The sequence below is a fragment of the Grammomys surdaster genome, unplaced genomic scaffold (genome assembly GCF_004785775.1).
Source record: "Grammomys surdaster isolate TR1022 unplaced genomic scaffold, NIH_TR_1.0 126546, whole genome shotgun sequence".
Classification (NCBI taxonomy): Eukaryota; Metazoa; Chordata; class Mammalia; order Rodentia; family Muridae; genus Grammomys; species Grammomys surdaster.
The window spans coordinates 7,781,921-7,807,760 of record NW_021621338.1 but is presented as its reverse complement, the minus strand read 5'-3'; the positions used below and the strand labels follow the sequence as shown (position 1 = coordinate 7,807,760).

Here is a 25,840-nt window from a genome sequence, read left to right as displayed (position 1 = left end):
TCGAAAGACGACATTCAGACCTAAGTGGATCTGGGTGATACCAACTCTGGAAGAAATGCTATGCTGCACTCTGCCAAGGAATACCAAAATCGGATGCAAAGCCACCTGCCCTGGGAGTTCCTCAGTGTTAATTCTATCAGAGTCTACAGGGTAAAAACTATAGTGGCATAGCACTAATAAATAAGTAAATCAATAAATCATGGAAATCTTTCTTTGAGTAATTTACTATTTTTAAGTGACAAATTAGAAGTCACCTCTCTCTTAGATGTTAGCCATGTGTTACTAAATGAAACTTTGAATAATAAAGTGAAACTACCAAAAATAAATGATAGAGGGATTTTCTAATTAATAATGAAATTCCCCAAATCTCTTTAGTGAGCAGTCCTCAAATTTATGGGGTTCTAAAAAGTGGAGATGTGTGGCAAGCTTGAACCTGGTGGTGTAATTAACCATGGTGACAGAAAACTAGAAACGACTTTAGGATATAAGAGAGTGCTTGCTACGTGTGCATGAAGAGCTGAGTTCAGATCTCCAGCACCTGTGTGAAAAAGCAAGCATGGCAGCATGTGCCTGTCTTACCAAGACTAGGAAGTCAGAGACTGGCAGAACCCTGGAGCTCACTGGCCACCCAGTGTATCTATGTTCCATGTGGAGGGAATTTGCAAAGTACCCTGGGAATGCAGAGAATGGAGCTACGACTGACAGTAACTTATTCTATAATGCCGAGAAAATCCTAGCACCCCTAAGCTTCATATGAGTGTCTGCTTGGCAAACATAGCTTCCAAAATGAAAACAAAAATGGAATCTGACTTTCCATGTTTTCCTGTTTGACCCAAGTTCTTCTGAAAGCAGGCAAAAGACAACTCCTATTTTCCTGCTTGACCTAATCAGACATTTTACTCTAGCGTGCACTCCTCTCACTGGCCATCATGATGAATGAGTCTGTCGGGCTGCCAGTTTTGAAACCAAGTCAGGCACACTTTTCAAGCATTAAGACTTCCACTGTAAATCAGGCACATTTGGCTTGTTTGAGGCTGAGCCAGCCACTGCATTTGTTGAGCCTCAAGATCCGAAGCTGCTGTAACACTTTTAAAAATTAGTCATGACTCAGGGGACTAAGCTGATTTATCCCTTTTGTTGGACAGAGTGGCATGTGTTTTTGGAACAAGAAACTGAGTACAGACTCTGCCCTAGGCTAAGTTATTCAGTTTTGTAGCAAGAAGGGTAGCAGTGGAGAGCATGCAAGGCTGCTGTGAAAGTTACTAGCTGGTTTCAGATGTTAATAGCTCATTCATTTCAATGTCAGGAATGACCAATCTGTAAGCAAAATATTTTTAAAAGCCAGAAAAACTGCAGGGATGAGCAAAAGACTGCCTGTCTGGAAAAGCTAGCTCATTTTGCAGAATCCAGCCTTCCCACTTTTTAAACACAGTTGAGTCCTGCAGTCACAGTTCCTCCCTCAGTGCTCATGGAAGCTGCCACTATGCCTAGAATCTCACTGAAATGCAAGAGAAAGTGGATCTCTGGGTCAAAGATGGGCAAATCTAAAAGGAGCAGGAATCTAAGGATGTGCACGAGCTTGGCTCTGTAAAGGGTTTCGGGAATTTATATCATCAGGATCAGATCAGCAGGACCTGCTCGTCCACGGATCAGACACACTTGCATCTTAGTCACCTACACATGGTTTCAGCAACAGTAGTTCAGAAGGTTTGGACTCATTGCTGTACTAAGTGCAGTGGGTTAGAGTTCTCACATAAAGCTTTTGACTTACTCAGACCTTCCTCCATCTTCCAGAGTGGCTCCTGCTTTGAACTCCATTCCCTCTGCCTCCAGGTTACAGTTAAATAGTTCCCAAACTTTCACATTGCTCCAGACCTGTCTCTAAGTTAGAGGATGGTCTGTTTCTTTTTACCCTTCCTAAGTGGATATGGAAGTAAAGAATTTATGTTTTAAGCCTTTAATTGCAAGATCTGTTTCAGAGTTTTGTTTCTTCTTCCTCCCTTGAGCATGGCTGCCACAGAACATAACTGTTTGGTCTTTGTATGGGTTGTTTCCTCAGTATACTATTCTTACAAATGCATGCACACGGATGTAAGTGTTTATCTGCCGAGTGTTACAGAACATTAAACATAGGGGTATGCATAAGGCCTTAGGTCCAGTCTCCAGCATGACAAAAAATAGACATAAATGAGTGAAGTAAGGGTCAGGTCTTTATAATTTTTGGTATACTTATGTGCTCGATGAAGGCTCAAGAAGATTTTATTATAGGCTTGTGAATACCTATCTCCTGAGACACTAACCATCAATTCTGGAGCCTGAGATAATAGATTACCCAGCATCCACATGTGGAATGCGGCTTTCTGAAGAGGGCTTATGTCATCAGTCTAGATTAATTTAATTTCACCATTTCATATTTGTTGGCATGTAGAATTTCCAATTAATAATTCAAAAAACATGGGTGTAAGGAAGCTGACGTTAACAGTTTTTGAAGTAGCATCCTTTGCATATGAGATGGCATCTTAGCTGAGTAAATATATCATTTTTAATATAGAAAGTTATTTTGGTGTGCTTGGTTCCACAAAGTTAAGATCTGCTCACGTGGGTATAGTGTGCCCTGTCATACATCCAGTACTGTAGTTTTTCATAGATAAAAATCCATTCCAGGTTTATGTTAACAAAATAAAAACCAGCCCTCAGGAATATATTTTTCTTTCCCTGAATGCATTGAGAATTTTAGAGATTTCTTTTCACATTTATTTCTTGGCTTTTCAGCATCATTTTAAAAGACAAGTGTGTACTTTGGTGCTGCCATATCAAAGTATTTTAGGAAAGCTGTTGCTTTTTTTAAATAATTGAACATATATTTTTAACATTCTTAAGCTTTCATGAATATCTATTATTGATTTAAGAATTTTGTTCTTTTGTTTAATTAAAAAAATAAGATCTACAACTTGTCAGTCATTCCACACCTAGAATTAATTCCCTGCCAGTCTTTGTGTGTATTTGCAGCCATGTTACACTTCCGTGTGCAGCTACAAAGAAAGTGATAGTTTTATAGTTTACACTTAATCTGACCTATCTGAATGTATACTATTGATCTCATTTTTAATAGTTACATAATATTCTACCATATGGAAGCAGAGTGAGCATGAATGGATTGCTATGAGACTTTTCCTATGGTATGTCTTTAAATGATTATCATTTTCCCTTGTGTAAATACTTATTTTTAGAAATAACAAGTTGTCAGTACCTAGGAATATTCATTTAAGTATTTGATAATTTAGTAAATTATTTTCTAAAATTTTTAACTTTTTTTTTCTTTTTTGTTTTGATTTGGTTGGTTTTGAGACAGATCTTGCTGTGTGACACTATCTTCACACTCACATCCTGCTTACAGGCTCACATGAGTCAACAAACCCAGCATATAGTTATGTCTATATGTATAAATATATGTTGCATATGGTACTGTATTGCATAGATTAATTATACCTATAAAATGGACTTCACTATGCCATTTTTTTTCTTCCTGTTCGCCTCTTTCTTCTTTCTTCTTAAAACAGACACATCTGGCTTGGTTGGAACTTGCTATGTAGACCAGACTGGCCTCCAGTCTGACTGCCTTTGCCTCCAATGCTGGGATTAAAGGCATCTGCTGGCTATTGTGCCCTGTGTTTTATTCACACCCCTACTACTTGTCCCTGAGTCACTGCTGCTCATCTCCCCCTCTAGTACCTCCTTCACTTCCATGTTTTTGCTTAATTATTTCCACTATACTAATTTATAGTCCTATCAGGAGTATATAGGGCTCTTGGTTCCCTACATTAGCTGTGGTTATTTAGAGTGTGCTAAAATTCTTTAGGAGATTGGTCTGCAGCATGAGTTATGGTTTTGTGAGTACCAGTGTTGAAATGCTGCTGGAACATAGATGCTACAGTGATGTGCTTCATTTTCTGAGTCCAGCCTGCTCTTAATCTCCAGCTTGAGCAGAGTACCAGCCCTTGATTAGTCTAGAAGCTTTTTGTTCTCCTCATACACTTTTGTTCTGACAGCATCTTTATTTAGGTGTCTGGGTACATGTGAACATAAGGAAGACTCCGTGCTCTGGATGATATTAGTACCAGAAACCACTAATTCCCCTCTAATCATTGGCACAACAGGATCTACACTGCCTGGAAGCCTATGGCAAAGCCTGGGGTATAAGTAAGAGTCACGTGCTCAGGACACTGTGTACCACTCCTTTTTCTTTTCCTTTAAAAAATAAAAACAAAAAAACCAAAAACAAAACAAAAAAACCCAGCTCATTTGTTGTATTCTTTGAGCTCACAGAGCTGCATCTAGCCACCCCTCTGGGTGGTTTAGATCAGCTCTCTCCAGGCAGTACTTTGAAGTCTGTGCAATACACGGATAATTTGGGCTGACATACTTGGCAGGCCCATTTAAGAAGCAGAATTGTTTGATGGCATGACACAAGAGGTCTGTTAACTGAGTTATAAAGAACTGAGGCATTTCCAACAAACCCTAGCTTTGGCATGAAATCTAAATAGTTCTTACTTTGTGGCATGCAGTCTTTACTTCCTGTGATGTAATATGGCCTCTCTTGCAAAAGGCAAGGAGGTGGGAATTTCAGCATACCTAGTCATTTTTCTGTAGGCGGTGATGGGAATGGAGAGGGAATGCTTAAACAAAATATAAAGAACCAAACCGGGGGAGGGGGGTGGTACCTTTGGAAAATGTGGGATAGGAAGGAGACACCCAAATAATGAGGTTAATACATAGCCCTCAAAGTATTGCAAAATTAAACCTGGAAGTTAGTTTATTGTTTTCCATGTATGTTATAAACATCCTGAAACATTTCTTAAATGAAATAAACTTTAATTTTATTTTTTAACTTTTTGAAGACAAGGTCTTGTGTAGCCTAGGATAGCTTTAAACTCCCTGTGTACCCAAGGATGACTTTGAACTTCTGATCCCCCTGACAGGCAAGTGCCACCATGCAGTGCTACTAAGCATTCTATCAACTGAGCCGCATTCCCAGCTCTTTTTTAAAAAAAAGTTTTTAAACTATAAACTTTTTTTTTTTTTTGCAATAGTCCCTCAAAACACATAATTTGCTTTTAAAATTCTGTGGTTTTGGTCTATATGTTTTACTGTTATCAAGAAAGATTCATGTTAAATAATTTAGAGATTAGGAAAAAGTAGTCCAAGGCAAAGGTTACCAAACTAAGGCACCTTCTCATTTGCATTGGTGAGCTCTCTGAATGGTGGCCTACTGTTGGCCTGTTCTCTCACAGTGAGTATGGAGTACAGAGTGGTTAAAGTGGAGGCATGTGACACCAGGAAATGGGGACCACATGGCGGGAGCACCCGGAAGCAAGTTGGTAGTATGAAAGGGTCATTTAGTTCTGTTTTTCTTCATTTTCTCCCTTCAGGGGGAGAAAGACTGTGTGTGTGTGTCTGTGTGTGTGTCTGTGTGTGTGTCTGTGTGTATGTCTGTGTGTCTGTGTCTGTGTGTCTGTGTGTGTGTGTCTGTGTGTGTGTGTCTGTGTGTATGTGTCTGTGTGTCTGTGTATCTGTGTGTGTTCATATTTCTGCAGTAGAATTAGGCCTCTCATTTTAGTTTGTGCATGCTGCTGGGTTACCTGGCATTTATACCTGCCTGACTTCAATATTGATCCTTATCCTCACCCTTGATTGCAGAGTTGAGACAGCAGAGTTCTGTGTCCTTGGTGGAAACAGTGACAAGGGTGGCAGCATGGCACTCTTTCCTCATTCTGCCTTGGAATAGGGTCCGCTGTGTGCTCCTGGCCTGGTGTGCTAGTTGCTTCCCAGTGCTTGCCTCTTTTTCCAGACTTCAGTTATGTATTCAGAAAATACATGTTTAGTTTGTCTGAGTCTTGTAGTGTTTCTGGACATTATTATGTAAGGAAGACAAGAAGTCAAGCGTAGCACACAAGAAGTTTTAAAATGGTGAAAACAGTTCTTTTCCTGTGTCTATTCAGTCAGAAGTTACTGAGAATATAGTCTCCATAAATTAGAATACTGTTGATGGACACAGATTCCAGATTCTAAAAAATAATTTATTTCAGTGATTTAAAAAAATTTTAAGAATCCTAAAAACTTTGGAGAAGTAAAACATCTGTTCTTTGTACTAAAAATGTTTCAAGAATGTCCATCTTTGACTGTATTAAGCAATTGTATGGCCACGCATGCATTTATCCTTAAACTGTTTCCCTTCTAAATCCTTTATGGTGCACTGTAGGGCAGTGTTAGTCAGTCCTGAGCAAGTCCTGATTTGTAACTTCATAGCTGTGGAATTGATAATGATTAGCTGGAGCTAGTTAGCTCGACTTCGAACAATTTCACTTAATTGCCTTGAGGTTCGGCTTCCCCGTCTGCTGCATAGAAGTAGTAATCCTTGCTGTGTAGTGTCTTGAGCTAAAGGATGATGTTGACGGCCGCCTAGTAGATACTCATTCCCTGGCCAGAGCCTCCCGGTGGCTTGACTGCCACGGTATCTGGCTCTTGGGATGATAAGAGGCCATCTGTGCCAGCATGCCCAGTAGCCTTTACCTGTGGAGAAGCTTCGGACGAGCTTTTGTTCAGCCCATGGGAACAGAGGCAGCTTGCTGTCTTCACTTTATTTCCCAAGACAGGCATACTTGTTTTTTTTTTTTTTTTCCTTTCCTAATTTAAAAAGCAAAATGAGGCCAAATGCATTCTAATTTGTATTTAGAGCTATGTGTCTCAGTTTAAGGGTCATGGTATTTACCTAAGTTGTACACTAGCTTTAAAGTTAAATGATGCTGTCAACTTTAAATCCTCCTTTATGTGCTGTGTACCTTTTAAACCATCACCCTGAGATCCCGAGCAACGTCACCCTGGAAATCCTCCATGTTTTCCCATTTTAGTCACATTTCCCCCATATTTTACTTTATACAACTACTGTCTAGTCTCAGTTGCTTGAAATACACTTTTCTACCATGACACGAGTGAATCATCTGTCCTGTAGCCTTCTGTGGCTGGCTTCTTTCATTCACTACAGTGCCTCTGAGAACCTTCCACCTGTTAGGACCATTAACAGTTGCTGAAGTTTGTGAGTAGTGTTTCACTGTTTATACGCTGATCCATTATCCAGTTATTCATTGGGGTCCATCTTGGGTTGTGAGTCTTTGCGGGGTGTGTGTGTGTGTGTGTAAAGAGGAGACGGGGTTTCTCTATGTAGCCTTGGCAGTCCTAGAACTTGTTCTGTATACCAGGCTGGCCTCAAACTCACAGAGATTTGCCTGCTTCGGCTTCCTGAGTGCTGGTATTAAAGGAATGTGCTGCCACTCCCCTGGCAGTTTGTCTTATTTTTATTTTTATATAAGGTAACATATATTAATCATGGACGGATTTTAAAATGGTCAAAGGTAGAAAATGTATCTCATTCAAACATAACCTGTTAACATTAGATCTATTTCTTTTGAGTCCCTTTTCCCTGTGCATGGATGTTTCTGATTATGGTTATATTTGTATAGTTTGATTCTTCACATACTTTTAAAAGTTCTGTGGTGGTTTAAAATACAGATGCAAGCTACCTTCTCAGTAAGCTTCTCTGTATATAGCACAGCAGCAGCTCTTCACACTCTGTGAAAAACCATGGAAACAGTCTCATTATCTGTGGCTGTACCTGTGCCAACGAGCAGCACTCCTCCACTCTTCCTTCCTGTCAGCCCTGACGGCCACCCTCCTGTTTCTGTTTCTATGAGAGTATGACTGTGAGGTATTGGGGAGGGTGTAGTGCATGGTAAGTGTCCTTTCACACAAGGTCCCGCCTTTAATAACATCAGAGAGCAAAAGGTTTCAATACCTCATGTATGGGGTATCTTGTAGGTTTGACCTGCTGTGTCTAACTTTTTTCTCTTTGTGTGATGTCTTTGGGATTGATTCATATCCTCTGTTTTACTTCTTTCATGAATAAAAAGATTTTTTTAAATTTTATTTTATGTGTATGAGTACTTTGCTTGTATGTTTGTTTGTGCCCTTGGAGTTCAGAAGACAGAGTCAAATTCCCAGGAGTTATGGATGCTTGCGATCTGCTATGTGGGTGGGTGCTAGGAACTAAGCTTGGGAACAGCAACAAGTGTTTTCTAGATGTAGGTGTGAAAAACTACAGGCATCTCTGTGCTGTTTATTACAACAAGAATCCTTAACAGCCCATCATTCCAGGTTTTAATTGTGAAGGTTTATGTAGAATTTTATGTATATATCACATACAGTTTTTTGTTTTTTAAGATTATATAGAGTAAACAGTATTGTACTATAATTACAATCTGGCTAAGAGATAGAATGTTGGTGGGCTCCTCAGAGTCTGGTGTGATGCTTCTGCTACAGTGCCTTCCCTGTACTGGGGCAACCTCTCTCTAACCTTGCTGATAGTTACTGCCTTGTTTTGCTTCATAGTTTTCCAACCTGTGCAAGTTCTTTGAACAACGTAATTAGTTTGGTTTCCTTTTTAACTTGTTGGCCTCCTTTAAAAAAAATACAGGATCTGGGTGTACAGCAAGGACCTCAGTTCGATACCCAGCACTATCCCCAGGGTTTTGTTTGTTGTATTATAAGTGTTTGCTCTTGTCCATGAAGAGGAGCTTTCACAGAATGCTTTCCCACAGCCTCCACAGTGCTCCAAAAAGTGACTGTACTGCACTCATACTGTCTAGGTTTCTACATCTCGATTGGAAATAATATAGTATGTGTTCTGCAGAAAGCTCGTTTGGTATTTAATAGTAGTATTTGGGTGGTATCATGAATATTAGAATATGAATCATTAACTGGTACATTTTACCAGAGTGTTTACAGCAAGTTTTACAAGCAGGTTTTGTAGTGAAGCTTTTCGACCTGGGGCCAACCCTGAAAGCTAGTTACTCCTTCCCCCAGAGTAGATACCTTTGAAGATTTGGTGGCTAAAAAGTTTGTTATTTTCATGAATTTCTGAGTCTGGATACTTAATCTTGGTACCAAATAATCTGTTAATCTCTTTTTGTTAGCTTTGTCCAAGTTGCTTAAATAATGGCTAATTTGACATGATGACTAAGTCTTTTTTTTTTTTTCTAGATGTAGGTGCAAAAAACTACAGGCATCTCTGTGCTGTTTATTACAACAAGAATCCTGGGTTTGAGATCATCCATGGACTGCTGGACAGAATTATGCAGCTGCTGGATGTGCCTCCCGGTGAGGAGAGCGGGGGCTACGTGATCAAAGCATCTGCAGGTAAGATGCCAGAGTTGGTGAGTGTGATGAAAGGCCACATCCTGGTTTTGATAAAGTCCAGTTTCATTTCATTTTGCTTTTGATTTAGAGAGTGTGGGCAGTAAAGGGCAGAGAACTTTATTTCAATTGTTAGTATTTTCTAGAAAATACTATTCCCTTTTCCTCCAGAACCTCAAGAGGTTGTTCTTCACAGTTGTTAGGAACTGCTGCACAGTGTTGCTTTTGCAAGTAGCTGAGCTGTAGTAGCCTCTGTGGCACCATTTTGCCACCAGCACTGGTGAGCCGGAGAGCTCAGGCTGCAGGCTCAGAAGACGGAAGTGCAGCTGCACTCACGCCCTGTGTGCCTGTAGCTTTGAGGCAAGGCAACAAGAATGCCACTGTGAAACCTTCACTCCTTAATCAAGGAGCAAGGTGGAATCCACTGCCAAAAGCACAGGCCAGTCTCTGGCTTTAATTTAGGCCAATAAATGCCACGTGTGTGTGTTCCTTACATGCTGGTTTCTTCTTGTCCAAGGAGTTCTGAAGCTTTTGCTGTTTGTTCTCCTGTGGTTTGAATCTAAGTTTATTTTCTTTGACAAGAAACCTAGAAACAATTGAAGCAAGTATTTTTATCACTCATTCCTGCTGTTTACCTTACTGTTTTTAGGACTGGATTTGGCATCCTAAATTTCCAACAGAACCTTCATTTTGAAAGTGTTATTTAGCAGTTATTTATAGTGAGATTTGGTGAGGAAATATTTTGGGGCTTTGCTTATATTTATTTTCTTAATCCTCAGAGGGTTTTTTTTTTCTGTTCTTATTTTTTATTGTGGCTTGTTTTATTTTGAACCATTTTTTAAAATATCAAGCTATGTTTGGCTGTTCACTCATATAAAGTTGAGCAGTTTAATAGTAGCAGGAATTAGGCATTTCCATACATTTCTCATCAGATGTGATCCAGTGTTATGTGTTATACTTGCATAGTAGAGTCCAGTGCTGGAACTGGGTCTGAGAGTCCATCTAGTACAATATCTGGGCTTTATAAGTGAAGCAATTGAGGGAAGGCAAGTTGTATGGGTTGGGCCTGGTTGTTCATGTCAAACCCAGGACTTTTCTTCCAGTTGCTTCAGGCCCTCTTATATACACGCTGTCAGCAGTTGTACTGTTCTAGAAATGAGCTAGGGTCTTTGAAAGAATAGAGCCAGGATCTGTCCCGCAGAGCCCTTGGGCAGATCTGAAGGTGGTGAGTATTGTGGGATGCATGTGGAATAGAGGGTTATTTGTGTGACTACAAGCTGTGGACGGAGTTCTGGATGCTGGCAAGGGGCTTCAGCTAGCTAGAAAGTGTTGAAGCTTCTGCTTCTTCTGAAGCAGGTGAGTGATAACAGGTCTGTACTTCAGTGGGGTTAATGCAGCCGGGTTAATGTGTGTGGTCTGGAGGCAGGAAGAGTAGTGGCAAGTCAATGGTGGGAGGCCTTGCAGGATACTGTGGAGCTAAGACTGAGCTTCAGAAGCCACCAGAAGGTAAAAACAGTAGCATCCAACATTTGGAAATTTTCATAGTCTATATTATTTAGAGTCTTGTATAACAGCCAGTAGGTGTTGATCTTAAAAATTATATTTTTGTAATTTCAGACTTACCTAATTTGAGTCATGTGGACATTAAAGTTCAAAGCAATAGAGAACTTATTAGCATCTAATTTCCCTAATAAAAAGTATCTGCTATTTTGGCCTAGAGTTGTTTTTAAATTACAAAACACATCCATAAGTTATAACTATTTCTTTTCATCCCCACCCGCCTCATTTCTCCCTGGAACTAACTAGCTCTGTAGATCAGGCCTCAAACTCAGAGATCCGCCCACCGCTGCCTACTGTTTGCTGAGATTAAAGGAGTTTGTCACTAGTAGCTAGCTTTTTATTTTTTCAGTTTTACCGTGTAACTCTGGAGGTCCTGGAACTCACTATGTAAACCAATATGGCTTTGAATTCACAGAGATTGGCCTACTTCTGCCTCCTGAATCTAGGATTAAAGGTGTGTGCCACCAGGCCCATCCAGTGATTATAGCTATTTCTTAATTACTTGTAGGTCTTTATGTTTCTTTTGCTTTAGGGCAAACAGTGTTAGAGATTGCACCCAGGGCTTTGGGCAATCTCAGCAAACACTCTGCTACTGAGCCTTACCCTGCCCTTGGTCTTTTGATGCCGGATCTAGCTGCATAGCTTAAGTTTGTGTTTAGTTTTCAATCCTTTTTCCTTTACTTCCCCAGTACAGAGATAATGACAGGAGCCACCACACCTATCTTACTTTGTTTGTTTGTTTGTTTGCTAACTTGTTTGTTTTTGACATGAAAATTTAAGGGTTCAGACTTAGTTTTCCTTTTGGGTCTACATTTGGCTCTCAGAATACCATAGTGTTTTAAAACTTCTGTGACTTTGAAAAGCTTTGACATCAGGTGTACACATGGGTGGCCTGGATCAGTATTACCTGATCTGTCTAACTGTCTTTCCTTCAAAAGAGAAGGGAAAAAATTTACTTTCGTTTCCCATCACCATCAGCAGCCACATCCGGCTCCCTGGGCTCTGGGGCATGTGCCTAGTTCCTGGGTGCTTTTCTCTTAGGGATGCATTTTGTAAAAGCCATCAAGCCAAAGACAATTAGTGTCATTATAAGTAATGGCTCTTAATTTTTCACAGGGATTTCTCAGTTTGTTTGATTCTCTAATGAAAAATGTGATTGTCTTTTTTTATGGTCAGAAAAATCAAGATCTAAATAAATGACTTGTCAAAAAGGTCAGCAGCAAAAAAAAAAAAAAAAAAAAAAAATTCATTCTGTCGGTGATGTGTATATGCATATAACACAACTAAGGAACAACAAAGGAACAGTTTTCCAGACTCCTGAGTCACTTTGTAAGCACAGGGATTTAGTCATTGGAGTGTATTTAGCTGTATCTTTTCTTTAGGCTCACTGATACTTTGCATGAGCGTGTGCACACACACACACATATTATGTATGTATATATGGTAGGAAAAGATCTTCAGAGTACGGCAAATAGAACCAGAATTAGAACTACTGTTTCATGCCATTTTTGATTACTGAACTGTCTTTTATTACATTAGCATATGGCTTACTTTTTAATAATTAAACATCCCTAGTGGTTTTACAGTTATACTTTAGCTTAGTCTGTTTAGCAGACTTGATTGTCGCTTTCTGTCTCTTGGTGCTTGCTTACAAGCTTCCTTCTGTGCTACTTTGCTGGGAGAATAAGTAGAGTGGAATTTAATCTTCCTCTTAGAACCTAGCCTTGCCCGTTGGAAGAGAACTCTGGAAATTCATTTGGTTAATCATCACACAGCTCCCAAGGAACATGCTGACTTTAGAGCATAGCCGTACTAATGGAGTAGTAGCAGCTCTGTGCAGCTTGTGGGTCTGCAGCACTCAGAAAGCCAGAGGGGAAAGGCATGGTCACTAATCATACATAGCTTTCATTTTCTGAGCACCCCTGCAATTTCAGATCATAGAGTGATGTAGATTGTGAAGGTGATGATAGAATGGGATCAAGCTGGGTGAAAAAAAACCCTTTAACGTGTTAGCACACTGCAGAGCATTTTTCGGGTTTCAGAAGTTCAGCACAGTGTTCTAGAGGTATTTGATCAGATCATTATACCAAATACATGTTTTTATTTTTTTCAGGCTTTTTCCCCTTCATTTCTGTGGCTTGTTGCAAACTAAATTATGTATGTTAAGATGCACTTAGCCTTTTAACAAAACCACTTCTTGGCAAGGAAAATTCTCAACATTTTTGTGTTTAGAACAGTAATGCGGTTGCTGGGCAAATCAGTGGCAAAAATAATTTCTTGTAGAATGTGGTGGGCTTTGTTTGTGACTGGCTACATTGACTCCAGCATGTGGTTTTTCCTCCTTAGCTTGTTACCTAGTTCAGTTTTGATTTTTTTTTTTTTTTTTTTTTTGCAGTTCTACAGAAAGTTCAGTTTAACTTGAGACAAAATCCTTGATGAACAGACAGGTTTCAGAGCTTTGGTTTGTTTGTTTGTTTGTTTGTTTTTGACAGTCTGAGTTTTCATGCTACTCAGAATACATTTCGGGAAATGAAAATTGACCTTGTAACGCCCACATTTAGGGCAGCACCATATGTACTCACCCTGGTCATTAAGTACCTTCTGTTACAGTAACACCTAGTGGTTGTTGACTTGACCCGAGGTCATGACCTTATTCCCCTTTCAGGACACTTACGAAAGATCTCAGATGCTAAAATACATGGGTGAAATTGTGCTGTTTCCCTTGTCACTCTGTCTTTGTGTAACACAAGCTTGAAAATTCGTTGGGAACGTATCTGAACAGCTTGTTGAAGTAAAGGTACTCAGTTTCGGGTTTGGTTACACAGAGCATTCTGGAATATAATATAGGAGTTCCAAAGAGTGGGTCCACACTGTACCATCAGCAAAGACTAATCTAAGGCATTGGCTTTGGTAAAAAATTTGAAGATTGAAGTCTTGCAACTTTACAAAGAGGACCTCTTCAGTGATTATCTACAGATTGTGGTCAAAGATTCCCAGTACTGTGCATTTCCCACGTGCTTTGAAGTGGTAAAAGACTGGGGGCAGGCAGCAGGACAGTAGGGCCACAGGGCTCTTGGAAGCCCTGGCACCTACCTCATGATTCACTCAGCTTGTCTTATTTGTGAATGAAGGTTCATCATTCCTGCCTCATTTCTGTATATAAGGTAAAGGTCTTCTCATGCATGGACCCTTAGCTTTACTTCGGGTGTGTTTTGTTCTGCAATTGTTATATTCACAAACCCTACACAGAATGGTTTAGTTCAGTGTTCTAATAGTGTTGTAACATAGTGTGACAACCTTTGTGTTGTTGTTATCATCATCATTTCTCTTAAAGACCTTTTTTATACGGTCGGAGATATTCTGTCTTTTTTCCAAAATTCAGAATTGTTTATTTACCTCCTGCTTAGGCCAGCTTCTATGGATGACACAGAGCAACATAGCACATAACCCTTTTCTCTTAATAAAAAAGTTTCTCTCAGACCTTTGTTAGAAATGTTCTTCCTGGAGACGTTAAAAGCCTTCTTTCAGCAGGTCCTAGGCTCTCAGGAGGAAGCTGGTTTAGTGGCTGTACTTAGTGAAGGGAAACTAGTCTCAACTCCAGTGTTCATATCTTGATCCGTGAGGGAGGAAGTGCATATATGAGCTGATGGGTTTTAACTGTTCTCAGACAAAGAAAAGTATTACCATACCCCAGCTTGAGAGAAGGAAATGGCCCTGCTCTAATTTACCCAGGACAGACTCCCAACCTCAAGGCAGGCAGTTCTCTGCTTCAGGAATACCTGCTAGTCTCTCTAGTTACCAGTCAGACATTTTTGTCTTAATTGCCCTTTGATTAAATTTTAATTCTGCAGATATACTATGTATCGCTTATGTGCTACATGTGTAACTGTGTATACAGAACTTATAAAATGTAGTAATTTTATGTGTGTGGGCATATGTTCCTCAGGGATCAAACCTAGAACCTCATCCTTGCTAAGCAAGTACTCTATAAAACTTGCTTTTAATTGTTTACTGAATGGTTAACATTGGCCAAACAAATTTTAGGTTTTAAAATCTGTTTGTAATTTATACAGAATAATATGACTATTCTTGTGCCTTACACAGTGTGTAAAGTACTTGGATCGTATATCTTTAAAAACCTAGTTATTGCATGTGAGAAAACATGCAGCATTTTTCTTACCAAGTCTGGCTTGTTTCTCTTAAAATGAGGTTCTGTCCACTTTCTGGTGAATGATCAATTCCATTCTTCTTTATGGGTAGATAATACTGCATCACCAAGCTAAATTTGTCTTTTGGAAGTTGAATTTAAAAACAATTTCTTTTAGGTTTATATCTGCTGAAAAAGTTTGGGTTCTGTTTTCGTTTTAATGTTGGTTTGGTTTTGTTTTTTTGAGATAGGTCTCATATAGCCTAGATTGGCCTCTAACTTGCTAAATAGAGTGATAGTCTTAAAATATGATCCTCTTACTACATTTTTACTTACTTTTGTGGGAGGTCTGGGGCACTCATACCACTGTAATTTATGGGAGTCAGAGAACAACTTGTGGGAGTCAGTTCTCTTTCCACGGTGTGGATGCTGGGAAAGAGACTTGGGTCACTGGGCTAGGTCATAAGTACCTTTCCCCTGAGCCCCTTTGCACTGCCCAAACTAGTGATCCTTCTGCTGCCAATATTACAGGCATGTGTCATCACTCTTTGCTTATGGGGTACTTGAAATTGAACCCAAGATGTTGCATGTTTGGTGAGGACTCTTCCAACTGAGCTATGACTTTAGACCTCTTCTGAAAAAATGTAATATTATTTATTTACATATGTAAATAATAGTATATAAAATTACTTATGCCAGTTAGCAGTTCATAAAAGTATTAGTGTCTCCATGATAATGATAACATAATTGAACCAATTGATAATCATAATTTTGTGTTTTTAACACTTGACAAAGATAAATTTAGAACTTTTAAAATTTTAAGTGATGTGAACACACAGATGGTGTCAGGAGGAAACATAAGAAACATACATAGGAGGGCACAGTAGCCCTTAGGTGCCTTTAAGCTCTTGCTGTGTGACTTCTAGCCTTGTTTTGGTTTTTTGAGACAAAATCTTGTTTTGTCGACCAGGCCTTCCTTCTTCTCAGCCTACTGAGAGCTGGGCTCACAGACCTGTGCCTACCTGGGCTTTGCCGTAGAACAGTCTTGCTAGAGCTTTCCATCACAGTCTTGTATTACTGAATCCTGTGACACAGCTCCTGTTTACACTTGCTTGTGTGACAATCCAGTGAGAGGAACTGAACATTCAGTCAAAATTTTGTCAAGTAGAGCTTAGGCTTGAGGGCTCTAACTGTAAGGAGACTTGAGGGGACCTGCTGTCTCTATTCTTACCTTGAGATCAGCACCTTCGGAATAAACTCTTCATAACCCTGTGCTCCCTGATGAGTTTGTACTACCTAACACTGGAATCAGCCAGGTGTCTAAGGATCCCTGTTCCTTTTAGTGAGAAATCAAGTTTATATCATGGTCTGTATGCTAAGGTTGTTCAATGAAACTTTGTTTCTGGGCTTTTTAGCATACAAAGATTATGGAGATTCAGAAAATGTTTGTTTGTTTGTTTTTTAGTGTTAATCTTTTCAAATCAAACAGGTTTTTGTTTTATTTTGTTTGTCTTTTAGTCCTGGGGTTTGAACCTAGGGCCTCCTGTATGTTAGCTACATCTCCATCCCAGCGTGAGGTATTTTCAGTTTATAGTCAGAGCCTGAGGATATTTACACAGTTGAATAGTTCTCTTAGTTTACACTGAAACTCCTGTTTTGTTTTGTTTTTTTAACACATTTCGGTTTTTATTTTCTTTTACTCATCTGGCTGTGTATGTCATCAGAGTTTCAAAATGAGAATTCCAATGTTATTAACTGTATGACTGCTGAAAATAGTTTAAGCACTACATATAATTGTTTCTTTTATCTAGTTTATAACCTATGGAGTGAGTACATATAGATAATCATATTCAGTCTTTGTTTCATCTTTTTCATCTTTCATTCCATTCCTTTACTGCCTTCTGGGGCTGTGGGGCTTTGTGTGTGTGTGTGTGTGGGGGGGGAGAGATGGTGTTTTTTTGTTTGTTTGTTTGTTTGTTTTTGTTTTTGTTTTTTTGAGACGATGTTTCTGTATAACCACAACTGGCCTTGAACCCATGTGACCTCAGCCTTCTTTTCATTTGTTCTTCTGTGATTTGTTTTTAGATGTAAGTGCACATATATGCATATACACCATGCTGCCTTCTCAACCGAGTGAGCAATGCTATGTGAATTGTGGTGTAGCTGGCTTCCTGTTTCAGCAGCCTACACAGGCAGCATATGGAGCCTTTTTTTACTTTGGCCCAAATGAACTGTTCTTATGTCTAGAATCCCATAGTTGGATCAGTTCTCTGTCAATGAACTTTGGCTTATTTCCAGTCAGTACTGCACTGTGTGTAGCCTTGTGCTCATGCTAGCTGATAGTTTTGTCAGTGTACTTTTGGGAGAGATTCCTAGAAGGATGGGGTTGTTGGGACAAAGGGTACAGCATTGGTGGATACCCTTCTGCTAGACCTCTCATTCTCACACTGCAGGTGTAGCCAGTGAGACGATTTTGTTTACACTGAATTGTGTGTTCTGTCATTTGTTTGTTTTTTCCTTTCCGTTTTCAGTTTCATAGGTGGGAAGTGGCATCTCATTAACATTTGCCTCGATCTTTTTTATTTACAAATGTGAGCATATTTTCTCATTTGTAGTACATTTTAATTCTCTTTTCTCTGAGCCTCTTGTTCATTTATTTCTTTAGATTTATTGGTCTCTGAACCTTTTGTGTTTATGACTATTAACCTTTTGTGATAAATATTATTTTTTTTATTTGTTTGTTAACTTTGATTTTCTGGCTTTTGCTATGTAGGTTTTTAAATATCATATAGTAAGTTTTTCATTTCTTTCCTTCTGAAATCTGACTTTCTTAGTGGAGAAGTTTTCACACTGAGATCAGAAAGGAGGTGTTTACTCCAACCGTAGTAATGAAGACTGGTTTCATTTTTTCTTACAGAGTGCTTCATAGTATTTGCACTTACTGTAGTTGTTACTGTAACTTTTGTTAAATTGAACTGATTAACTTCCAAAATTTCTGTTGCTGTGAACAGACACCATGACCAAGGCAACTTTTATAAGGACAACATTTAATTGAGGCTGGCTTACAGGTTCAGAGGTTCAGTCTATAATCATCAAGACAGGAAGCATGGCAGCATCCAGGCAGGCATGGTGCAGGAGGAGCTGAGAGTTCTACATCTTGTTCCAAAAGCAAACAGGAGAAGACTGGCTCCTACTTGGCTAGGAGGAGAGTCTCAAAGCCCACCCCCACAGTGACACAGTGACTTCCTCCAACAAGGCCAGGCCTACTCTAACATGGCCATATTTCCTAATAGTGCCTGTCCCTGGCCCAAGCATATTCAAACCACCACATATGGTAAATGCCTTTTGAAATTCATGAAGAAATTGAGGAAACAGTCTCTAATGATCACATTCAATTTGTATATTTAAAAGATAAAATAACTTTCAAAGGAAACTACAAAAGGAAATAGAATTATACTGAAAGTGGGTAAGAATTAGAAAAAAGGCCTAACTTATACTTGGGTAAAGCACAGCTTCCAGCATTACACAGCTTCACAGCTTCTCAGAGGCCCCTTGTTCATTTCTGAAGGCCTCCAAAAGTCAGTTCCTTTCTTGAGAAGTCTTTCAAGAAGCTTTTGGATATATATCAGAGTTAGTATCAAGGTCTCTTTAGTCATCCAAATCTATCTCAGAACATTAAAAGTCCTTTCTCAGCATTAAAAACAAATCTATCTATAATTAAAATGGAATTTGAACTGAGACCTTGATTTTCAAAGTTATATATTTAATCTGTGACTTTCAGATGTGTAATATGTAGTAGTCAATGTAAGATTCACAGACGCTGTGAAATAGGGTTCACGACACAGCCAATCGGGGCTAAAATGCTAACCTGAGACTCTTGATGCTGGGAATTCTACAGCACATTCACGAATGTAGTATGAACTCAGGAGCCAGCTGGTCTGAAGCTCTTCTTGCGTCTTTATAACTACTTGTACTCTGATTTTTAAAATTGTTATTGATTTATAATCTGCTTTCTTTAAAATTAGAAATGTATATTTCATTGTGAATTTGTATCAGTGGTTCATCTTTTTTTTTATTTTACTTATGTACTACTATATTTGGGAAACTAAAGAAACACAAGCAATACATGCTTACAGAAGCCCATTTACAATAATAAATAAACAAGAATTATTTGGCAAACTGATATGTAAATGTAATGGAACATGACAAAAATGTCTTAAACATGTGACTATAAACAGAATTGGAAACGTACATTCCAAAATGCTATAGTTGCTAAGTATAAAGAAAATACTTCTTTATAGATATTGCTTGGGCCAGTTGAGTTCTATCCCCAGGTGCTCTTGCAAGTTGTCCTCTGACCTGCACTCTATCTCTTTCTCTCTCTCTTTCTTACACACACACACAAACACACACGCACACATGCACGCACACGCATGCAGGAACACACAAAATAAAGATATAAAACGGAAACAGTATTGTTAGCCCTAGGATGCATGACTCCCGGCTACTGGATGTTGCCATGGATCTTTCACCTTTACCATGGAGCTAGGGGCTTTTTAGTTTATTTACTTTTAAGTAGGTCTTCACTGTGTAGCCCAGGCTGGACTCAAATTCTTTTTGCCTCAGTTTCCCAAGTGGCAGGGCCTACAGTGAGTAGTGCTATTGAATTTAAATGATTTTGTTAGTCTCTTTGTTGTAAATGAGAACAAGTGTGTGTCCTGTCTAGACCAGAGTTTTATTGGGAAAAGAAGATATGTCGATGTGTTAGGGTCTTGTGAATGGGCAAGACACTCTTCAGAGACTTTCAGTCTGCCACCAGGAAAAGCAGCCCTGGATGGGAGAGCTCAGCCCCATGGATTCTAGTCTCAATTCTTCTGTCTACCTGCTGTCTGATTCTCTGGTCCTGTGTAAGCTAGAGGATGGACGGGGTTTTGCAAGGTCCTTTCCAGTTATGAGCTCTGAAGTTGACTTCAGAAGAGGCCTCTGCTGTAGGTTCTAATGCACTGGCTCCTTTTTTTACCTGCCCAGACTTTTACATATGTTACTGCTCCAATAATTCAAGACTTGTTTTAAGAATCTAGAATTTATTCTTTAAAGATGCTTGGATATAGGGGGCCTTTTAGAAATGATCTTAGGCAGGAGAGATAGCTCAGTGGTTGAGAGCACTAGCTCTTTTTCTAGAAGACCTGGGTTCTATTCCCAGTACCCATAAAGCGGCTCAAAACCCTCTGCAACTCTTCTGACCTCTGAGGCATGTATGTGATGTCCCTATATGTATGCAGGCAAAACATTCATTTACACATTTTAAAATAAAATAAAAAACAATTTTAAATGTAATTTTGTTTCCCCAAATGAATGTTGTGATTGTGCTAGCACTCCATTGTATTAACAGGATCACAGTGTGTACCTGGGTGTGTGCTAAGGTTAGAGGTGACAGACTGTTAGTTCTCTAGTCCCTCTTTACATTTTATTTGTTGTAAACCAGAAGAAGCTTGCAAACATGAAGTGGTGGACAGCTTGGCCAGCAGCTTAAAAGCATTGTGCTGCAGGCCCCACGTGCCTGTGTGCCTGAGGAGGAGGGTGGCTGCGGCCCTCTTCACCTTTGGCTCGCTCTCTAGCCTATATTACTGCTTGCCTTGGGCAAGGTTCCTAATCTCCTCTTGCTTTTCTTCTTCCCATCTGTAGCTCACTGTTGCTCAAAGGGCTTGGACAGATCCACACTCTGAGACCCTCAGCAGAAAGGAGGATACAGCGTCTTTCCCCTACAGTTGAATACTCATTTCTTTCCTTTTTAGTTGTTTTGTTTTGTTTAAACATGCGTAGTCAACTGAAATCAGATTCTGGAACCATATTGTACCTACATGTTTGAAATTGTGTTTGCTACAAGTTAGACACAGGTCTGTCAATTCTGTGTGGAATTGTGGCTGTGTGTGGCTCTGCTTTTCTTCTTAGCTTCACTAGCCCCACCACAAGCATATTACTACCATTTTGATGCACCTGTGAGAGAAATTCGTTGCTCACATTTGGATTGACAAACAGTCCTGGGTCAGACGGAAAACTAGAAAAGGAGCTGGTGACTCAGAAACTCCAGGCAATTGAGTTATTATTGTGTATATATATATATCTTTCAAGATGGTAAGATTTAGGAAATGACTTGTGGAGACAAGAGTTGAATGATGGTGTTCTTTAGGAATTTTCAAATCTTTGCTAACCTACGTTGAAATTTGTCCTTTGATTTTATATAACTTACTTTGAGGCTAGTTTAAATTGCAATTAGATAGATCACCTTTAAGCCTTTGCAACCATTTTGATTTTCTTCAGGTTGGGAAATAAGAGTGTGTGTGTGAGATGCATAGCAAGGACTGAACTTGTAAAATCTATCTTAGGTTTCCATAGCATGATCTCTGTTAATTACGTTAACTGTTAAGAAAGTGACAGTCACAGAAGCAAAGACTGTAGATTTTGAATTACAGTTTAAAACATTTAGTTATAAGACGTTTTAGGGAATAAAAGGGAGTGTATTTCCCTGACACTGTCCACTGAGGAGTCCAGACTGGTCTCAGCCTGGCAGTCTTTTGCTTCCTAAGTGTTGTTGGGAAGACGGACATGAGGCACATGCCCAACAAAAGATGGTTCTCTGTTGAAGACATTTCTCTATGAGAAGATGAGGTCATTTGGGCTTTGCTGATTTCTTAGAAGAATAAGGTCCCAGGTCCTTGTCTAGTACATGGTGCCAGTATTAAGACCTGGCCTACTGCCTCCCCGTAAGAGTTAATGTGTCTGCAGGTGTGTTGGGATTAGCACTGTAAAGTTGTGTAAGGGGTTTTTCTTTCTTTTGATCTTCCGAAAGGGATGAAAGATGGCCATTAAATTCAAAGGATTAGGTCCCCTCTCTTTATAGACTTTAGGTACCATAAATATTCACTTCAAATGCAAGGTGAAGAATTGTATACATCTGGGAGAAAATGGGTGTTTTATATTACCAGTCGGAAATTATTCAGTCTCCCGTTACAAATTAAATGGTCTTTGCAGAGGCATTTTCTCCTGAGTGCCCTGAGATCAGGGAAAAAAAATGTTTTTTGTTCATATCTTGGTTGTGGTGCTTTGGGTCTTTAGAACCCTAAAGCCTTTTACAAGTTAATACCTTACCTACAATGGACCTCTTTTCCCTTGTGTGATTCTGTGTCCTCAAAACATCTGCTTGTTTTAAAACTAGAGAACAATGGCCTCATATTGTACATACAATGAGAGTATAATTGAGTAAGACTTCCTTCCTCCCTCCCTTCCTTCCTCCTTCCCTTCCTTCCTTCCTTCCTTCCTTCCTTCCTTCCTTCCTTCCTTCCTTCCTTCCTCCCTCCCTCCCTCTGTCCCTCTCTCCCTCCCTCCCTCTCTCCCTCCCTCTCTCCCTCCCTTCCTTCTTCTCTTTCTCCATCCTTTGAGAAGAGTATAGGATTTGGGGTAGGTACTAACTCTAAAGTTAGCCTATTAACATATTTTTTTCTTTCACCCCATTACATAATCAGCCATTTTGAATAGATTTAAGACATACTCAGTTGGTACTACAGTTATACAATTTCCATTTCATCCCTGAATTTGGGGATATGTATGTGGTGAAAGTCTAATTAGTATAATTTCTGTTATTAGCGACAACAAACTACTTTACCAGAATTTTTTGCCCCTGTTAATTTGTTGTTGTTGTTTCTTCTCCTCCTCTTCCTCCTCCTCTTCTTCCTTTTCTTCTTCTCCCTCCTCCTCCTTTTCTAGATATGGGTAATAAAATATCCAGTTACAATCATTTGTGAGTTTGAATCCCAAAATATATATTGGCAATATAAAGAAAGGGAAGAGGTAAGTTGAATAAGGTGATATTTCAGAGCATAGCAAGTCAACTGTTAAGAAGTGACCTGGCTCTGGCCAGTGGCAGGAGTAGGAGAGGAGGATGAAGAGCCTCATGTTTGATAACACCCTCAAGTGCTCTCAGATGAGGGGTCTGTTCAGTTACTACCTTAAGCTTATACTTCCGATGCTTTCTGCAATGAAAGGAATGAGTGAGTGTATGGAAAGCTTCTGCCAACTCTAGGCTATAATATTGCTCTAAAAAGATGGGAGCAAATTGAAACTGTGAAAAGTGTTTGGCAACGGGCAAGAGAAGGCACTCCCAAATGCTTTGATGGTCAGTTAGCCAGAAAACATGCTAAAGACGGGGTGCTGTGCTAGATTATGGGCCCACGGATGACCCCAAGGACACAAAGACTTTAATTAAGGAGCTTATTCACACCCTGCTAAGTTTGGGAAATTAAGCTCTTCTTTGTGCCTAACTGGTCTTTCATTTGTCTGCACTTGCACGTGTATTGCAATAGAGAGCAACATTTTCTGAAATGTGTTCTGCCTTGGAAACACCATTAACTATACCAGGTAAATGCAAAACCTTGAGCTTATCGTCTCAAGGAGTTCATGCAGATGTGGTGGGAGCTGGTGTGGTGGACCATTCAATGCTTTTATACAGTAGAAGAGAATGAAGGTACTCTGTAGAGTTTGAATCTCTGTTCCCATTCTTCTGTAGTCACAGCATGTTGCCTTTCTCCAGGATGATTGGATAAAGTCAGTTTTGGCTTCAATCCAGATCTGACTTTCTGAAAGCCTAGGCCATGGCCTTCATATGTGACTTTGTGTGTTTTGAGACAGACTTTATGATGTATCAGTTCTAGCTGGAGCTTTTGGGTCACATCTGCCTACCTGGGTACTGAGCTGAAGTGCTTTTCTTTGTCCAGCAGTGGACATTGTAAACGAAAGTTTCTGAAAAGAAACTGTGGCTGTCAACAAAAACCTCCAAAAGGAGTTCCTGTGTCTGCAGAGACCGATGGACTAGCAATTTCAGTACTGTGTATTGTGCAGAGATTTGAACTCTGTAGGTTCAGAGACTTAATTACTTTATCATGAGCTGTGAGCTGTTTTTAGCCTTGTGGAATAGCCATTCAGTACCGGACTCTGTATCTGAACTAACACTTCGTGGTAATAAATAAAAATACATAGATGCTATTAGAACTAATATCTTGTGATAATAAATAAAAACCTCTTAAAAGCTATTAACTTAACAGAACACTAGCTTCTATCCATCCATGAGCTAAGAATGTGATCAGATAATATTTTAGGCCTGTAGAAAAGCGTCCCCCATCTCTACCCCTCTGGTGTACCCACCAATCCATTTTAAACTTGCTTTAATTTATTATTTTGTTCTGTAAAACTTCAAAAACCCTGAGAAACTGGGTTGATGTTGGTTCTATGTTGAAACATGGGATTATTTATTTATTTATTTATTTTGTTTTTTTTCGAGACAGGGTTTCTCTGTGTAGCCCTGGCTGTCCTGGAACTCACTCTGTAGACCAGGCTGGCCTTGAACTCAGAAATCCACCTGTCTCTGTCTCCCAAGTTCTAGGATCAAAGGCGAGTGCCACCACTGCCCGGCAGAAAAACATGGGATTTTGAGGTAACAAAAGTGTGTTTTCCCAGACAGTGGTCACTCGAAAAATGCTCCAGAATACACTGTTGTTCATTCCTTTTAAGTTGAGAGCTGTGGTTGACAGCAACGCTCATCTAGAAGGCCCTGGGCTCGTTGCTGCCTTCATGTGGGCCTTGTCCCCCTCCACGCCCTTTCTTGTTAGTGAGGCAGTTCTGCCTGTGGAGTTTGATTGGCTCTATAAGTTTCTAAAATACTAAGAATGTTTCTGTTTTTTGTAACTTTACACGTTTCTAGTTTACCTGTGGCATCAGTCAAGTGGCCCGTTTGTTTCTTAAGGTTCCTTCTGCTCTTGGTATCAGAAGGCCCTTTTGCATGCTTCTCAGTTTATATATTTGGAGAACAGAGCCTTGGTGTGCTCTAATTGAACAGGAAATATGAGACTCATAGATGGGTGTTCATGCTGTCATCTGAATTTATTAGAAGTGAAAACATGAAAAATAGTAGTGAAAGATAAAGTTGTCACCACAGGTCCAGGCATGCAGTTGGGCAGAGTAGAGTGATGATGCAGGGATCCCAAATTGGGCTCATTACACAAGAGTGCAGAGCCTGGTGGCCAAGGAGCCTTTGAGCAGCAGTTGTGACTTTGGTTGGGCCCATGTGAAGTGTCAACTTTTGACATTTGAGTCCTTTTTCAATACTCTTTTACCTTGAGATATGTTAAATAGTTTCAAATATGAATTTTCTTTGTTTTTCTCTGGAAAGAGAGGAAATTACATTTCTTGATATAAATATTTTGTTACTCTGTATCTAGCTGATTAATGAACTAAAGCAGATTTGGTCCAAATTTGTAGGCTAAGTAAACCTGCCAACTGAAGAAGAATATAACTGAATTTTACTAAAAATTGCTGAATCAAAATGTTGTATGAAGTAAAAATTCCCATTTCTTATCATAGGCTTTATTTTTCTAACATTGTCAGAACTAGCACATCTGGCTTAGATTCTAAAATAGTTTGGTTTTATGCTTCAGTAAAAATGAATCCAATCAAATTGGAATTGAAAATAGATAAAAGGAAAGCTTTCGTACAGCAAGGCTGTCAGGAAGGTCTTGAGTATTTCCTCCCCGGTGGCCTTTAGAGCAAGCCAGAAGTTCTCTTCAGGAGTGTCCTTGTCCTCATCCGGAGAGTCCTCGATGCTGTGTGCAGCCTTACAGCTCTGACTATGGGAGAGTTGGGTGTGGGTGCAGCCCAGCTCTCGGAGTGCTGAATGCTTTCAGTAAAAGCTTCCTTGGCTTGTCACTTGAAAAGCGCTTTTCATTCTCCCTTGAAGACAGCCTCCCTCCCTCCTTCCCTCCCTCCCTCCCTCCCTCCTTCCTTCCCTCCCTCCCTCCCTCCCTCCCTCCCTCCCTCCCTCCCTCCCTCTGTCTTTCC

At 39.7% G+C, this 25,840-nt stretch overlaps 1 protein-coding gene across 1 annotated transcript in view; it reads left to right on the top strand.

Annotated features, from left to right (window-relative positions):
- Farsb (phenylalanyl-tRNA synthetase subunit beta) overlaps nt 1-25,840 on the top strand; it is a 65,183-nt gene that overhangs the window by 37,051 nt on the left and 2,292 nt on the right. Inside the window, exon 16 of the mRNA XM_028760669.1 lies at nt 9,094-9,249. Within this exon, the coding sequence (XP_028616502.1) occupies nt 9,094-9,249 (156 nt within the window). The remainder of the gene's footprint in view (nt 1-9,093; nt 9,250-25,840) is intronic.